The 19,293-nt window shown below is 45.4% G+C and overlaps 1 protein-coding gene across 1 annotated transcript in view; it reads left to right on the top strand.

Moving 5' to 3' along the window:
- LOC142467289 (uncharacterized) overlaps positions 1–10,705 on the top strand; it is a 69,204-nt gene extending 58,499 nt beyond the window's left edge. The window contains exon 5 of the mRNA XM_075572768.1: positions 8,649–10,705. Within this exon, the coding sequence (XP_075428883.1) occupies positions 8,649–10,150 (1,502 nt within the window). The 3' untranslated portion in view covers positions 10,151–10,705. The remainder of the gene's footprint in view (positions 1–8,648) is intronic.
- Positions 10,706–19,293: the final 8,588 nt, after the last annotated feature.

Below are 19,293 nucleotides of genomic sequence, written 5' to 3'. Positions count from 1 at the left end.
GATATTCAACCCCACGGCACTGCACCGATACCAAAGTTAGAGGCATCGGTCTGAATCCGGAACCACTTGTCATAGTCGGGGGCTGCCAGGATTGGAGCACTGGCCAGGGCAACCTTGAGGGCTGAGAAGGCATGCTCACACTCCAATGACCATGTTACTGTGTGAGGGAGTCTCTTTTTAGTCAGGTTGGTCAGGGGTTAGGCCAGGGCACTGTAGTGGGGTACAAACTTGCGGTAATACCCGGCAGCCCCCACAAAGGCTAGCACCTGTTTTTTGCTCGTTTTAAACGGTAACCCCACAATGGTTTCCACCCTGGTAGGCCCAGGCTTGAGATGCCACCCGCCTACCCTGTGCCCGAGGTATACAACCTCTGCCATCCCTATTTGGCACTTGGCTGGCTTTAGCGTTTGCCCGGCCTCCTGGATACAGGCTAGGACTGCCGCTACATGGGTAAGGTGGTCAGCCCAGGAATTACTAAAGACCGCCTGGTCATCCAAGTACACCCTAGCATACCCCTGCATTCCCTCCAGCAAGCGATTGACCAGAAGCTGGAAGGTAGCTGGAGTTTTCTTCATCCCAAATGGCATGACTGAAAATTTGTACAAGCCACTCTTGGTGACGAAGGCCGACTTCTCCTGGGTCAATGGGATCTGGCAGTACCCTCGGGTCAGATCCATGGTGGTCAGATACGTGGCCCCGGCGAGCTCGTCTTTACAGCTCATCCATCCGAAGCATGGGATAGGCATCCAACATGGTCTGGGCATTTAACTGCCGGTAGTCCACACGAAACAGGGTGGTTCCGTCCTTTTTGGGGACAAGGACCACAGGCTATGCAAGGGACTCTGTGACCTGGAGATCACTCCCATCTCCTCAATCTCCTGAATCTCCTTGTCTTGGCTTTGGACGTTAACAGACTCCCAGGCCTTCCTAACAACTATCACGCCTGCTTCCGTTGGGGAGCCGTGAGCTGGGACTCTATCCCCACATCCTCTACAGAGCCTACCTGCCTGGCCTCCCCTAGGAGATCGGACAGAACTCTGCTCACCACGTCTCCCAATGGTGGGTTCATACGGTCATCACCACCAGCCCACTCGCATGGTATTCTTTGGGCATGTTTATGTGGTAGCTCCGAAGTCTACCTAACTCCTTATCCAGAGCTACCAGTATACATTTTTAACATCAAATATCTTTTAACATTGACTAGAAATATTGATATTCATTATTGCGACAGATGGTAACACCATAGAAACAAAAAAAGAAAATGGGGGGGGTGGGGGCAATGGGATGTCACAACATTTAGCCAAAATACCGATATAACACTACTTATAACACAATATTTTTTTTCCTTATTCGTTCCACATATATTATTGATAAACCACAACTCTCGACTCTTGTCCATATTCATAGGAGTGTATACAGTTGTGTGAAAAAGAAAGTACACCCTCTTTGAATTCTATGGTTTTACATATCAGGACATAATAACAATCATCTGTTCCTTAGCAGGTCTTAAAATTAAGTAAATATTCAAATAATATATCAAATAATTGATTCCTGCGAAAGCAAATAATGTTGCTCCCACTAAAAAACCCTATATATAATATGTCCCCCCACTTCCATCCCTCCCCTCCAGCCCTCCCTCCCTTCAACCCCCCATCTCCCCCCCCCCCCCCCTACCAGGTTAAGGTGCTCGCATCAATGTTAAACGCAAAGTCTCTGCCACATGTGTTTTTGTATCCCACAGCATTCAGTGAGCTTTACACGGGCACCACATTCACCATTGGGAGGGGTTTGGGTTTAAAATGTCAACACAGATTATGTATTTGTGCAACATACATAAAGTTGGGTCCGGAAATAATTGGACACTGACACAATTTTCATAATTTTGGCTCTGTACGCCACCACAATGGATTTGAAATGAAACAACCGAGATGCAATAGAAATGCAGACTTTCAGCTTTAATTCAAGGGGTTGAACAAAAATATCGTATGAAACGTTTAGGAATTGCAACCATTTTCATACACAGTCCCCTTATTTCAGGGGCTCAAATGTAATTGGACAAATTAACACAATCATAAATACATTTTTCATTTTTAATACTTTGTCGAGAATCCTTTGCAGGCAATGACTGCTTGAAGTCTGGACTGCTTGAAGTCTGGAACGCATGGACATCACCAAACGCTGGGTTTCCTCCTTTGTGATGCTTTGCCAGGCCTTTACTGCAGCTGTCTTCAGTTGTTGTTTGTTCGTGGATCTTTCTGCCTTAAGTTTTGTCATTTTTAATACTTTGTCGAGAATCCTTTGCAGGCAATGACTGCTTGAAGTCTGGACTGCTTGAAGTCTGGAACGCATGGACATCACCAAACGCTGGGTTTCCTCCTTTGTGATGCTTTGCCAGGCCTTTACTGCAGCTGTCTTCAGTTGTTGTTTGTTCGTGGATCTTTCTGCCTTAAGTTTTGTCTTCAGCAAGTGAAATTCATGCTCGATCGGGTTGAGATCAGGTGATTGACTCGGCCATTGCAGAATATTCCACTCCTTTGCCTTAAAAATCTCTTGTGTTAGGCAGGGTTGCCCCTTGTCCCCTCTCCTCTTCGCCCTGACGATCGAACCACTGGCGGCCAGAATACGCGAAAACGCAAACATTCAGGGCGTACCAATTGGCGATACAAATTATAAAATCTCGCTCTTCGCCGACGACATAATATTGTCCCTAACTCACCCCCATACATCGCTCCCCAATCTTCATAAAGAATTGGCGGAGTTCGGCACAATTTCGGATTACAAAACTAATAGCGACAAATCAGAAGCCCTACACTTAAACGTACCGGAACCGGAAGTTAATTTAATGAAACTGAACTTTAATTATAGATGGAGTTCCTCATACATTAAATACCTGGAGTAAATGTATCAGGCAACTACCAATCATTATACAAATACAATTACCCGGCTTTGTTTAGAAAAATCAAAAAAGATCTGGACAAATGGGAAGATTACCAGATCTCTTGGATCGGGAGGATGATATCGGTAAAAATGAATATACTCCCCAGATTGCTATACTATTTCCAGACACTCTCGATCCATGTCCCCGGTTCCGAACTTAAAAACATCCAGAATAGAATGTTTAAATTCATTTGGAAGGGCAAAAGACCCAGGGTTGCCAGGTCTGTCCTCCTAGCGTCAAGAGGAAGGGGGGGTCTGGGTGTCCCAGATATCACAAAGTATTACTTAGCGGCCCAGTTGAGGCAAGCCGTAGTGTGGAACGCAGATCCGGGTCTCTATTGTTGGCTAGACATTGAATCCCACTATGTAAAAACGCCTTCCCTGCAGGCCCACCTTTGGTGCATAGACAAGGGGGATAGACCACCCCGCAGGTTCGACCTAGGTGCCATCAGACACACCTGGGAAGTTTGGCGGAAATGCAGATCAAAGTTTAAACTAACTGCGCCAGGCTCGCTGCTTACTCCGCTCCACAACAACCCCCACTTCCCCCCGGGATGTGAACCAAAGCAGTTCGACTATATCCGTCTGAAGGGGGTTAGGGTGGTCGCCGACCTGCTGAGCGATGGAAGGCTGCTGAACTTTCAAGAATTACGAGCAAAATACGAGGCCCCAGAACTGAGCCTATTTAAGTATCTCCAAATTAGACATTATCTCCAAAAATTGTCCCCAAAATTTGAGTATCCTCCCCTCACCAATTTTGAGAGGCTCTGCCAAACTGGCACACATCAAACAGCCTTGATTTCAAACATATACGCTGGTATGGAGAGAACAGCAGGCCCCTCCACTCACGACTACATGTCCAAGTGGGCGGCAGAATTAAGTATAGATATAGATAGAGAAGACTGGGAGGATATATGGGACGCTGCTTCAGGAACTTCCATCTGTACCACGACAAAGGAGAATATCTACAAAATCTTGTTCCACTGGTATCTTACCCCAGTTAGATTGAAGCAAATCTACCCCCTGGCCTCAGATCTATGTTGGAGAGGCTGTGGACAGAGAGGAGACATGGCCCACATTTGGTGGTCATGCCCAAAAATCCAAAAAATTTGGTTTTCTATTCAAACTTTAATCCGAGAGGTAACTAGCCTCACACTAGATCCAGATCCACTGACCTTCCTCCTGGGCAGGCCAATAGAGGAAATTGACTGCCCGGTAGGAAAATTAATCTCCTCCATTCTTACCGCGGCTAGGTGTGCTGTGGCATTCTCCTGGAAAAAGATCTCTCCCCCCTCCATTCAGGCGGTTAAGAGAAGAATAGATGAAGTAATGCTCATGGAGCATCTGACGGCGTTTCTCAAACGCAAGACTGCAAGTCATTATAAAATATGGGAACCCTGGGAGGTTCACTGACACCTAAGTGAACCCAATAGGAGACACCATGATCACCCAGACCACAGCCTGAAGGATGTTAGGGTCAGCGGGGCGGGGAAGGCACACCCTCTCACCCCCTACCCCCATACCCTCTCCCCCCCTCTCTTTTTCAGACCTCTCCGGTGACCCAGAGGTCGCGCCACCCTTGGCGGTGCACACCCCCCCTTCCCAACACGGAAAATCAGAAAACCAGATTGTATTAGGAAAGTGTGACGTGATACATGCCTGTAAATTTGCCTGTTTCCTAATAAAAAAAAGTTATTAAAAAAAAAAAAAATCTCTTGTGTTGCTTTCGCAGTATGTTTTGGGTCATTGTCCATCTGCAAAGTGAAGCGCCGTCCAATCAACTACGCTGAATTTGGCTGAATCTGAGCAACAATATATCCCTATACACTTCAGAATTCATCCGGCTGCTTCTGTCTTCTGTCATATCATCAATAAACACTGTTGACCCATGCATTCCCATGCCATCACACTGCCTCCACCGTGTTTTACAGATGATGTGGCATGGTTTCGGATCATGAGCCGTTCCAAGCCTTCTCCATACTTTTTTCTTCCCATCATTCTGGTACAGGTTGATCTTAGTTTCATCTGTCCAAAGAATGCTGTTCCAGAACTGGGCTGGCTTTTTTAGATATTGTTTGGCAAAGTCTAATCTGGCCTTTCTATTCTTGAGGTTTATGAATGGTTTGCACCTTGTGGTGAACCCTCTGTATTTGCTCTCGTGAAGTCTTCTCTTTATGGTAGACTTGGATAATGATATGCCTACCTCCTGGATAGTGTTCTTCACTTGGCTGGATGTTTTGAAGGGGTTTTTCTTTACCATGGAAAGAATCCTACGATCATCCACCACTGTTGTCTTCCATGGACGTCCAGGCCTTTTTGTGTTGCAGAGCTCACTAATGCGTTCTTTTTTCTCAGAATGTATCAAACTGTGGATTTGGCCACTCCTAATGTTCCTGCTATCTCGGATGGATTTTCATTTTTTTTGCAGCCTAAGGATGCCCTGTTTCACTTGCATTGAGAGCTCCTTTGACCACATATTGTGGGTTCACAGCAACAGCTTCCAAATGCGAATGCCACACCTGGAATCAACTCCAGACCTTTTACCTGCTTAATTGATGATGAAATAACGAAGGAATAGCCCACACCTGTCCATGAAACCGCTTTTGAGTCAATTGTCCAATTACTTTTGGTGCCTTGAAAAAGAGGGGGCTACATATTAAAGAGATGTAATTCCTAAACCCTTCCTCCAATTTGGATGTGAATACCCTCAAATTAAAGCTGATAGACTGCACTTTACGCCCATATTCATTATTTAACTGTAATTTGACTTTATTTTGGTACACCGCCAAAATAACAAAACTTGTATCAGTTAATCAATTATTTCCGGACCAAACTGTAAGTCCATAAATTCATAGAGAGTCCTTGTCTTTACCCTATGCGTTTTGTCTTGATACATGTGACTTCATCAGGTCTCTCATCCACATATCCAAGCGAGCGCAGCAGTATATCTTTTTTTCTGTGTGTGTGTGTGTGTGTGTGTGTGTGTGTGTGTGTGTGTGTGTGTGTGTATATATAAGCATAACGGATAAGCAAGAACAATAGGCACTCCGTCGGGAAAACAAGATGATGGGTGCAAATCCTATATAGAATAATATATATACATACACACACACACACACACACACACATGACAAACAGAATCCCTTAAAGCACTCAAAAATAATGTAATCAACAAAGTAATAAAGCATAAAAAGTCAAGATCAAAAGACAAATGGAAATTATTAGTACACCACAATAAATATTTAAAACTAGAGACAGAACATAAAACACAGACAGAGCTCAGTGCAGCATCCAAAGACACTAATACACGGTACAGTGCTTAAATATATATATATATATATATATATATATATATATATATATAAAGATATCTTTTGAATAAAATGGTCTTTTAGTTGAACTCTTTGGCCAAAGTGTTGTAAGCCCTTGAGCCCTTCCAAGGCAGATCACATCTCAAGGGTCCTAACACTAAAATAGATTCTTAATAACCTGTACATTACCAGGAATAAGGATTTATAATCTGTCAAAATTAGTTGCATAGTTCTAAGTCTGATTGAAGCTCTTAATCTGTATAATACCAGGAAAAGCACTCTGTATTAGATTTGTCGCAATCAAACTGGATGCAAGTTCCCATGGGTGTGGAAGGTGCAAAGGAGTGAGCTTTAACCATCAATATGAGCTTATAGGGGTCCTGTATGTTTTACACCACAATAAGTCATGAACAATTTAAAAAACATATAGAAAAACGAACCACTTTTTGAGCGTCCCAAGGAACCAAAAAAATATATATAATTACAAAGAAGTAATAATGCCAAAACCTCAACAACTGCAGTACAAGTTAGAACCATAAAGCACATGACCACACGAAAAGAGACAGGGGCAGTAACATTATCATTCCTGCTCTCACCACATGAACAGGCTATATCTAATCAAAAAGCCCTATAAAGGGTATGAGATGGAACTAACAGGGAAACTCCCCCAAGCAAAAATACAAAACTACTGTATGTACTAATCACATATACTCTAATGGTCAGAAAAATAACTGCCCACCATAGATACATCCAGATAAGCTAGTATATATGTGAAAATATATATAATATTAATAATATAAAATAGTAAATAATGCATAAATCTAGGGGTCAAGAGGGTAAATAAAAAATATAAAAATGTAATACCCACTGCAGAAAAGAAAAATAATTGGACTATATCAAGGAGATGTACCTGTGCATAGCACATACAGCCTAATTATAGCCACCATCAATAGGCTGGCATATGAATGCTAGCACAGGCAAATACGCCTGTAAAATCACAAAGGCAATCCGGAATCCAAGATCATTTAAGGTCCCTGATGCATGATAAGAGTCCTATATAGATCGTATAGATTCATTCAACCATTTCTAATGAGTCCAAAACAAGAGGAATAACAGATGGCAAAAAATAAAGGGTCCGAAGGAGGTCTCACGAGTGTCCAAGACACTCAACGCATTTCGCACATAGGGTGGGCTTCTTCCCGGAGTGAATGAAGTGTCCATTATAGTATGTGTGATTAGTACATACAGTAGTTTTGCATTTTTGCTTGGGAGTTTCCCGTTTCCCTGTTACATGGTACATGTTGGCACCAATGACAAAGTTAGAAAAAGATGGGGGGTCCTAAAAAATTATTTCAGGGATCTAGGCCAAAAGCTTAAGGCACGGACCTCGAAGGTAGTATTTTCTGAAATACTACCAGTGCCATGCGCTAGCTACCACAGGGAGACAGTCAGAGATTAGGGAGGTTAATGCATGGCTAAGAAAGTGGTGCAGGAAGGAGGGGTTTGGGTTTTTAGAGCACTGGGACTCCTTTTCTGAGAGGTGCCATCTTTATTATAGGAATAGAAGTATATAGCGCCTTAAAGGAAAATCTTATAATTATTGCAGAGTTTAATGGGGAGCTACTGAAAAGATCTCAGGACAAGAGGGGCAGAGACAGACCAAAAAGAAAGTGCGAACTCTCTAACAGCAGCCTTTTTAATTAATTGTAGCGTGTGAAGTTGAGAGAAGGGAAGGCCAGAGAGGAGAAAGTTGCAATTGTTGAGAGATGAGGGTATGCATAAGTGTTTTAGAAAACGGCAGATTGTGGAAATGTTGCGGAGCAAAAAATTGGCAATAATCCTCATAGCATGAATGTGAGAGGAGTCAAATATTCCACCAAGTCGGCTTGCTTGGGACATTGGATGATAGTAGTTTGAATGTGACAATAAAGTGACTCAGAGAGTAATTGGGCCGGGTTTAGATGCCCATGTAGTCTTCTCCCATCTATCTTAACATTATATATTTTTGTCTAGTTGGGTTAATCTCATGAACTCACTAGTTAATAAACCAGGAGTTCCTTAAATTTACTTCTCATGGACAATTTCAATATTAATAATGATTTGGGGGATGTACATGTACAATTAGATAATCAATACAGTAATAAATACAAATGATATATGTATCAAAATTAATTGACTGTATGATCTGCCAGAAACACATTTTAGGTCTTTGGGGATCACCACCAAAGTAATTGTGGGCCATTGGATATCCAGGGGCCACAATTTTAAAGCCATGGGTATAGAGTTAAGAGAACATTTTGTTAAGTAATGATAAAATATATTCTGCAAAGTATGTTTTATTAGAACTTTGCTTTACAGATTTGAAAACATTTCAGTTCTGTCTTTGTTTATTTCTGTTAGAGAATCTCCTGAATGAAGCGCAGAACTGGAGCACTGATATGTCCAGAAGCAGCCCAGATGTGCCAAAAACCAATGATTTCTGCCACATGTTGCACACGTGCAAGGAAACAATGCCACATGATGGTGAATTTACAAGCCTTGTACAGCACACAGCACAGACAGAGTCTAAGTATGGGGCAAGCAAAGGATTTGAGAGAAATTCAAGAAGCTGCTGCAGTGCTCAGCATGTGGTCTGTTGTAATTGTGGGGAAAGCTTCTCATTGAATAGGGACTTTCTCACACACCTGTGTGTGCACACGAGCAAGCAACAATGTACCTGTACAGACAGGGGCAAACGTTTTTCATTGCACGGGAACCTCCTTTTACACGAGAGAATTCACACAGTGGAGAAACATTTTAATTGTACAGAGTGTAGAAAGAAGTTAAGCACTAAAAGCAGTTTCAGCACACACCATAATATTTATGCAGGGGACAAATCTTTCACATGTACAGTGTGTGGGAAAAGCTTTTCAAAGAAAAAGTACCTCATCAAACACCAGAGGATTCACACAGGGGGGAAAGCTTTCAAATGTACAGTGTGTAGGAAAAGCTTTTCACAGAAGGAGTACCTCATCACACACCAGAGCATTCACACGGCAGATACATTTTTCACTTGTACTGAGTGTGAGAAACAATTCAGTTTCAAGAGCAGCCTTCTTAGACACCAGATGATTCATACAGGGGAGAAAGCTTTCAAATGTACAGTGTGTGGGAAAACTTTTTCACAGAAGCGGTACCTCCTGAAACACGTGGTGATTCACACAGAGAAGAAAGATTTCACATGTACTGTGTGTGGGGTAAGCTTTTCACAGAAGCGGTACCTCCTCAAACACCAGGTGATTCATACAGGGAAGAAAGCTTTCACATGTACAGAGTGTGAGAAACAGTTCAGTGTAAAGAGCAGCCTCCTCCAACACCAGAGGATTCACACAGGGGAGAAACCTTTCACATGTACAGTGTGTGAGAAACAGTTTAGTTTAAACAGCAGCCTCCTTAAACACCAGAGGGTTCACACAGGGGAGAAACCTTTCACATGTACAGAGTGTGGAAAAAGCTTTTCAGTGAAGAGCAACCTCCTTGTACACCAGAGGAATCACCCAGGGAAGAAACCTTTCCCATGTACAGAGTGTGAGAAACAATTCAGTTTAAAGAGAAGACTTCTTGAACACCAGAAGATTCACACAGGAGAGAAACCTTTCACATGTACAGAGTGTGGAAAAAGCTTTTCACAGAAGGGCAACCTCCTTATACACCAGAAGATTCACACAGGGGAGAAACCTTTCCCATGTACAGAGTGTGAGAAACAATTCAGTTTAAAGAGAAGTCTCCTTGAACACCAGAAGATTCACACAGGGGAGAAACCTTTCCCATGTACAGAGTGTGGAAAAAGTTTTTCAAAGAAGTGCCAACTTCTCAAACACCATAGGATTCATACAGGGGAGAAATTATTTGCTTGTTCATAGTAGGGTTGGGCAATATAGCAGTAGCATAGTAATAACATGTTAATAAAGAGAGGCTGGTAAATCGATACTGTCATTGTTGTCACGGAAGACCAAACGAGTACACCAGGATCACATGCACCAGAAAGAACAAAGGAGTTAAATGGAGTTTATTTCGGCACGAGCCAACAGGAGCAACACAAGCTTAAACTCCAAAACAGAGGGTTACAGGGGGAATCGGAGCACCAGAGCTTAACCTTGGGTTCTCATTAATGGCCCAATACAATTATATGTTTATATTATGTAGGTCTGGTGCGAGTACCCAGACCTACTAGATGCCTGAAATCCCCTCCTGTGAGTAGCAGAGAAAGTTGACAAAAAGGTCAACAAAAAGGAGTGTGTTATGCCAACAAGACATGTGAATTCTGATTTTCCAATTTCATGACCTCTTGGAGCAATCTGATATTGTTATGCGGTAACGTATTTAGATTTTCTGTTTTGATTCTGTTTATTTTATGAAGCTGTCTGGATTTATTATATTGTATGTTTCTTGTAACATTAATTTCTGTAACTAAGCACTGTACTACTTTTGTATATTAAATCTAACATGTTATAAGTATTGTCTTTGGTCCCTAATTTAACTTTCTATGTTTTGAAGAGAGTAACTGCATTTTCGGATAGATTTTGCTACAATAGATTTGTGTAAGTTCATCATATGTTTTCTAGTAAACGGGATGAGAATCCCTAGTAGTAAGATCCTTGGTGGTTGCATAGAGTTTGAGATTTTGTGCCTAATTGAGGGGAGATTTTATTTATTTAATGTTTTTGCAGGAAGTAATACATTGAGAGTTACCTCTGGTTTTCAAATATGTCCTGGGCAAAGAGTTGTGATAACAATACATGGTTACATTACAGCTTGCGTGTCCTGATCTGTGTGACTGGTTTATTTCAAGTGCTGGTTGTATTAAGTGTGCAGTTAGAAACAGGAGTTTGAACAAGGAAGGGGTTAAACAAGTTAGAGTACAGTGAAGTATAGTTCATTTTTAGTATTTACAGCTCAATAGTTGCAATAATGAGCAGGATTGAGTGCCACTCAATGCACATCTTGCCACATTTATGTGCACTTGGAGCAGCTGTTCCAAGGAGCATACCGCTGTGAAGTGTGAGCAGGTGGTCTCTTTAGAGTTAGAGATTGCTGATCTGAAGAGGAAACTTGCAATATTGAGGTACATTGACAATCTTGAAAGGCGTTTAATGCTCACTGAGCAGGCCCTGGCTGGGACTAGTGGTACTGATGGTGCTGTGAGTGAAGAGCAGGTAGATATCTGGGTAACAGTTATAAGGGGAAGAGGCAGGTCAGTTCTGAGCTGACCCATCTAAATAGATTTGCCATATTGAGTGAAGATATTGTGAGTGTCAGGGCAGAAATGGCAAGGCAGGGGGAGACTGATTCCTCTAGCAGTCAGGGGAATAGTTTCACCAGTACAGAAGGGAATCGCGATACTCAAAGAATACACAAAGAGAGAGTGTGGTGGTAAGGGACTCTGTTATTAGGAAGGTAGATATGGCAATCTGCTGCCATGAACCGAACAGTTTTTATGTCGCTCGGGTTCGGCACATTGCGGATCGGGTAGACAGATTGTTGGGAGGGGCTTGGACTGACCCGGCGAACTTGGTACATCTTGGCACCAATGTCAAAGTTACAAGAAAGATGAAGGGTCCTAAAGAATGATTTCAGGGATCTAGGCCAAAAGTTAAAGCAAAGACCTCCAAAGTAGAATTTTCTGAAATACTACCAGTGCCATAAGCTACCACAGGGAGACAGTCGGAGATTAGGGAGGTTAATGCATGGCTAAGAAAGTGGTGTAGGAAGGAGGGTTTGGGTTTTTTAGAGCACTAGGTCTCCTTTTCTGAGAGGTGCAATCTTTATGCTAGGGACGGATTGCACCTCAATGAAGAGGGATCTTCTGTGCTAGAGGTGAGAATGTTAAAAAGGTTGGAGGAGATTTTAAACTAGGATGGAGGGGGAAGGGGAATGAAAAAGATAACTACAGTATGTGAATAGATGGGGATGGAGAAATAGCAAGGGGGGTCATGGAGGTAGAATGGAGGCAAATGCGAGTTTGGCAAGCAGAGAGACACCCATATTAAATACAGATAATACTAGAAACGTTCTAAAGATTAAACACAAGGAGTGCAGAAAAGCAAGAGCAGATAAGATAATAGTACAGACTGAAAAAAAACTTATATGGGGGAACTTGAATTAATAGCTGCAAGGGTACAGTATGATATAGGCATTACTGAAACATTGTGGGATGAAACTCATGACTGGGCAGTTAGTTCCCTTTTTTGGAAGGATCGAGCAAATAGAAGAGGAGGTGAGCTATGCTTATGTGTTAAACCGGATCTAAAACCTATTATAAGGGAAGACATCTATGAAGGGAATGATGAAAATGTAGAGTCCTTGTAGATATGAAAAAATAAACACAGAAGCGCACCAAGGGTCAAGATTTATGTAAAACAATAGAATAAAATAACAAGTAAAAACTTATATAGGAATATATAAGTCCAGTAGATCAGTGCTCAGGTATCAGTTCAGATGGGTTCCTAGGCGCAGGAGGTAGGTGCTGAGGCTCACAGATCAGTCCCGTGCGCTGGGGCTGACTTGCTCGGCACCACTCTGTTGTTACTTCCGGGTTGCAGCTTCTCGCAGGACCCGTGTTTAGTAGCCCACCACAATCGCTGGTCCTCCAGCATAAATCTCACTCGAGCGAAGAGAAGAAGTCTCTAACTGCTTGTGGGAGAGCTGGAGCTTGTTCTGCCAAGTGTCTGAATACCAGTATGCACTGTGTGAACTCCGCAACGCGTTTCACACGATACAGTGCTTCATCAGGCGGTGTTTAGGACACCTACAGGGGGGCTTTTTATGCAGTAGATATATTTTTTATGCTTGTAGATATAATTAGCAGTGAAGGTAAAAGTATAAAGAAAATGTTTGTAGGGATATGCTATAAACTACCAAATATCTGTGAAATTGAGGAAGCTAAAATACTTTTGTAAATGGAGAAGGCATCAAAGCTAGGTCATGTTTGCATAATGGGTGATTTTAATTATCCCGATTTAGATTGGGGCAATGAGATTAGCATTTTTGGGGGTGCTTAAAGACAATTACATTACCCAAATTATTGAGGAACGAACCACGAGAGGGGCAATACTTGATTTGGTAATATCAAATAATATAGAAGTAATAGCAAATATTCAAGTCCGGGAACATTTGGGTAACAGTGATCATAACATGGTCTCATCTTTACTATATATTTCTGGAAGCGTCATATGTTTCCGTGTCTGTATGTGTCTCCCTGTGTCCCTAGCGGCAATCCCATTGGACCTTGGGCCAGGCCAATGAGATTGCTCCCTTGGCCCGCCCGCCCCCGCACACCTCTCATTGGCCTGAGGCGGAGTGACGGGCCAAAGGAGAGACGGAGAGAGACACACACACACACACCCCTCCCCCACGCTCTCTGCGGCTCTCCCCTCACATAGGCCGCTCCCCCAGCTGACCATCCCCGAGAGCGCTCCCCGCGGCTCTCACCACACATAGGCTACTCCCTCACCAGGCGCTCTCCCTCACCCCCCACCCGCTCACCCCCCCGCTCTCACCCCCCCGCCCACTCCCCCCCCGCTCACCACCCTCTCCCCCCCGCTCACCCCCCACCCCGCTTATCCCCCCCCACTCACACACACAGAGCACGCTCTCTGCGGCTGTCTCCGCCTCTCCCGTGCAAGGCACACCACCTCCTCACCGGAGCGTCTCAGCCTCTCCGCTGAGGAGCCCGAGGTGGAGGAGGAGGGCGGCCGGTACCTGGAGGAACAGGAGCGTGGCCGTGTGCAAGGTGAGGAAACGCAGGGGAAGGGGTTATTAAACGCGTCCCTGGCTCCCCCTGCCCTTTCCCCCCCTACCCTCCCTGCCCCTCCCTGCCCCTTGCCCCCCCCTGCCCTTTGCCCCCTGCCCTCCCTCCCCCTGGCCTTTGCCCCCTGCCCTCCCTCCCCCTGGCCTTTGTCCCCTGTCACTCTCCACCTGCCCCTCCTCCCTCTGCCCCCCCAGCCCTTTGCCCCCTGCCCCCCAGCCCTTTGCCCCCTGCCCCCCATGCCCTTTGCCCCCTGCCCTCCCTCCCCCTGCCCATTGCCCCCTGCCCTCCCTCCCCATTGCCCTTTGCCCCCTGCCCTACCTCCCCATTGCCCCCTGCCCTTTGTCCCCTGCCACCCTCCACCTGCCCCCCCAGCCCTTTGCCCCCTGCCCTCCCTCCCCATTGCCCTTTGCCCCCTGCCCTCCTGCCCTTTTCCCCCTGCCCTTTGTCCCCTGCCACCCTCCACCTGCCCCCCCAGCCCTTTGCCCCCTGCCCCATTGCCCCCTAGCCCTTTGCCCCTCCCTGCCCTTTGCCCCGCCCCTCCCTGCAACCCTCCCTGCCCCCCCTGCCCTTTGCCCCGCCCCTCCCTCCCCTCCCTGCAACCCCCCCACTGCCCCTCCCTGCCCCCCCCTGCACTCCCTGCCCCCTCTCCCCTCCCTGCCCTTTGCCCCCCCCGCCCCTCCCTGCCCTTTGCCCCCCCCGCCCCTCCCTGCCCTTTGCCCCCCCCGCTCCTCCCTGCCCTTTGCCCCCTGCCCTTTGCCTCCCTGCCCTTTGCCCTCCCCACCCTTCGACGCCCCTTGGCCCCCCCCCGCCCTTTGACGCCCCTCCCCCCCACCCTTCCACTCCCCTCCCCCCCCCCCGCCCTTCCACTCCATGCCCCCTGCCCTTCCACGCCCGGGCAACGCTGGGTATATCAGCTAGTTTTAAATAAATTATAAAAAAAACAGATTACTTGGGTTCAACAAAGACCTTAAACTTTAGAAAGGCAGATTTTAATAAACTGAGGTCTATTCTACAAGTTATACATTGGGATGACGTTTTTGCAGGGAAAAATGTAGAAGATAAATGGATAGTCTTATCAGTGTATATCCTTTGGTAATAAGTATAAAAGAAATGTCAAATCCAATGGGGCTAAATAATTATGTAGCCGGGATTTTCCCCTTCTGTTCCCCTTGCCTGTGTTGCGGGGCGCTGCGGCTGCTCGTCAGTGCGGGGTGTGCTTCTTGAGGAAGAGATCAGGTGCGCACCAGTTACGGTGGGGGTTGCGGCCGATAGATGGGGTCACCGGCCATTTTGTAATTACACAAAACTCTTGCATGCGCAATAGGACCACACGAGAGGCGGCCATTAGGTAGAAGGGCTCTGCAGGAACTACAAGCCCCAGAAGGCCTTGAGGCGGCCGGAAGACACGGTGCGGCTTAGCCAATAGGGCTGCTGCATTTGTGTTGAGGGGAGAGAGGCAGTTTGACACGAGGGAGCTCGCACTGACAGGACAGTTAGTCAGTCCTAAGCAGGATAGCAAGGGGATAGATAAGGTCCAGGGAGAAGTGCTCCACTGGACTAGGTCAGAACATCCCCATAGGTCCCAGCTAGACGCCATCACTAATAGCTTGTGTGCTGTAGGGAAGACCCCTAGACAGGGACGCTTCCCTTAGCAAATTAGTGTTTGTCAGCATATATGCTACAGATGCATGCGGTGTGCGCTGCCTGCGTCTGGGACCAGACCAGGCCATCAAACCAGAGACTATCCTAAGGTGGGACTCTCCAACCGGATACCACCCCACATAGAGGCGGATCTTCGGTGGACAGACTGATCGGTTGTTTGTTGGTACCCAGCGGCACCCGGGTGCTGGAGCGCCCAGGCAGGTATACCTACAAGTGCACCAACAATACACGAGGGCAGCGCTGTCACACATGGGGTGGGATTGGCTATTGTCGCCTGGACACTGGGACCCTGGTGCTCCTGCACCCAAGTACTGTGGGGATATTCCATGGGTCAATATTATATATAGATATAGATATATACCATAATACTGAGTTAAGTTATGGTGAGTAAAAAAAGTGACAAAAACCCTCCACAGGAAAGGAAATATGCAAATACAACTGTATGCTCATCTGCATGTCTTAGGCAGGTCTGCAACCCCGCCTTTCCCCATTATCACCCAGCATACAGCACTTCCACTGCAGCAAGGGATTCTGGGAAATGACATGCAAATGAGCACACTGTCACTTTTTGCCTCAAAAACCATTTTTAACATGGTTCCCTATAGGCTTAAGCTTGCTGCATGGTCACAGCTTTGAGCACAGCCAGGGTTAATGGTTTATGAGGCAAAAAGTGACACTGTGTGCTCATTTGCGTGTCATTTCCCAGAATCCCTTGCTGCAGTGGAAGTGCTGTATGCTGGGTGATAATGGGGAAAGGCGGGGTTGCAGACCTGCCTAAGACATGCAGATGAGCATACAGTTGTATTTGCATATATATATGTGTGTGTGTGTGTGTGTGTGTGTGTGTGTGTGTGTGTGTGTGTGTGTGTGTGTGTGTGTGTGTGTGTGTGTGTGTGTGTGTGTGTGTGTGTGTGTGTGTGTATGGTTGGGTATGGTAGTGTATGGGTATGTGTATGGTAGTGTATTGTTATGTTTATGGTAGTGTATGGGTAGGGGTATGGGTAGGTGTATGGTCAGGTATGTTTATGGTAGGGTATGGGTATGGTCGGGTATGGTAGTGTATGAGTATGTATATGGTAGTGTATGGGTATGGGATGTGGATGGTATTGTATGTTGTTGTATGTGGATGGTATTGTATTGTGTTGTATGTGGATGGTGTTGTATGTGGATGGTAGTGTATGGTTATGGTAGTGTATGGGTATGGTATTGTATGTGTAGGGTATGGTATTGTATGTTTAGGGTATGGTATTATGTTATGTTGCATTGTTCCTGTTATAAGTTACTGTCCAGTAAATACTGTTACATATACCCTTGTGTGCAATTACTGACTGTATTGTCTTGGAGGGGTTATCCCACTGTGTGAGGATCCTTCCCAGGTGGAGGCGCTGTTAGTATATTCATTACACACACCCAAGGCTCCCAGTGGTGGAGGATCAGGCCTCCTGTTTGCCATTCAGGTAATAGCAGCACACGTGGTCACCCTAGACACGGGAATGGGGGGGGGGGGGAAAGGAGGCTACATTTGGAGGCGCTGCTGAGATTTCAAACCTTGGGTGCCCTGCTCAGTAGTCTAAATTTGTGAAAACCTTCAGATAGCCATGTCCACACCCACCGGGCAACAGGTCCTTGACTAGGTCCTTGACTGGGCCCTAGAGTATCGCGTGTCCCTGCGTCACGTGGTTGCAGTGGGAGTATCCCTACTTATCTCACCAACTGCTGTCTGTGACCACGCACAAAACTTCCCGAGTCTGGCCAATACCATGGTCTTGGGCCGCAAACTTGACGCGGATTTCTGTTCCAGTACCATACAGTACTAATGGCCACAGAACATGATATATGCTTGGACCCCGCCCCTCAGGCCCTAAACCCATACGAGGCCCTGCCCACTGGGCATCCACTGATATACCCTAAGTTACCAATCTCCATAGGGACCTTCACTCCGAGACTTGCCTCCGAGGTTCCCTATCAGGCTAGACCGGCCATCTCGGGAATCTCCACCGAGGTACTTTCTCACACTGAAGCGTCCACCTTCCCCTACTGTCCGTGGGGGATGGATTGCTGCAAGTACCCCAGTTCAGGCAGACCTACCTGTACCCAGGGTCACTTTCACCTCAAGTGTGATACTCAAGACACCTACCTTCAGCCAGTATCAGAGTAATGTGGATGGACGGTAGGGGAGCGCAAACACGTGGATGATATGTCAAAAAGAAAATATAAAATATATAGTCTAATAACATCAAAACCAAGATGGTAATTGAGCTGGTGGAGTCTTTAGATGTTACACTCACATTCTTCCCAATCAATAAAAGCCTTTCCAAACACTGGCATTTATGTATTCTTTCAGTGGATGTATCTTCCTCCAAAGTGGGGATATCCCTCAGGGTATACAGGGGTTGTGCAATGTGGGAAGAAATCAAATAATAGTGCACACCAATGTACTGTATATAAAGAAACAACTTGATCTAATAACTGGTAGAATAGCACTTACAATATGAATATAAAATACAAGCATGTAAAAATGAGTGAAGCTTGCTGGGCTCTCACCCCCTCTTTTGCTTGGGACTCACTCCCGTTGCGTCACTTCCGGTCTGCGACGCTCGTTTAGAGTAGATGCAGGAGGGTTCCCTGAACAGCTGGGCAGGTAGGGAGTGTGACTACAGGCTTCACACGTCGACTCTACGCGTTTCGCTTCGTCAGGAGTCTTCTAATTTGTCTGACTTTCCACTAAATTTCCTAGAGTAAACAACACTGTATAGTGCTCTAACACAGACCTGACCATTTGCTGGATAATGTATATGAAGACATAATTCCAAATCCTTGAAGTGTCCCACGATTAATAACCCTTTAAAGCATCACACCACTTCCATTGCATCAATAAGCTGGAAGAGCAACATCCCTTGATTGATGAATACTCACACTTGCTTGTGTCCAGTCTCATACATTGAATAGGATTTCTGTGGTGTAAAAGGAGCAAATCACTCACTGTTAGATGGGTCTTCTGTGGGTATTTTCTTCCATGGACGTGTGCTGCCTGTTCTCCAGGATATTCAGAGGTTTGATGGGGAGAGATGGAGCACTACAGGAAAAACTGCTAGAGAGTGTGTTCCCAATAAAAAGGATTATTGGATTAGAGCATAGCACACAAAAAATGAGCCCTGGGGCCCCCACCAACGCGTTTCGAGCTTGCGCTCTTTCTCAAGCTCGCGTCTCATTGGTTCAATTTCGCTAGCTAGGCTTCTCATTGGACGGCCAACAGCCTATCAAATTGCTACAAAAACGGGAGCTAAATGAGCATATAACAACAAACATACACAATAGTAATGCAAGGGATATATATTATAGTATGTGAGTACATCTCACATACCCCAAAAGGATATTAGTAAATACAAAATAAGTAGGTAGGGGCATAATAATAATAAAGGGAATAACGAGACAAGGGCTCTTCCCTGCATTGATTGCAGGGAAACACACTGATAGTATGCATTAAAAAAACATCAAAAGGACACATCAACACTTTCACCACTTCTACTGTCTGTAAAAGTAAGCCTGACGCAACTCCTAAACAGCCCAGTTTATAGCCACTTGTCTCTGGGA

This window comes from Ascaphus truei, chromosome 16 (assembly GCF_040206685.1).
Source record: "Ascaphus truei isolate aAscTru1 chromosome 16, aAscTru1.hap1, whole genome shotgun sequence".
NCBI lineage: Eukaryota > Metazoa > Chordata > Amphibia > Anura > Ascaphidae > Ascaphus > Ascaphus truei.
Note: the sequence above shows the minus strand (reverse complement) of the source record. Positions and strands in the feature narration are given on the sequence as shown.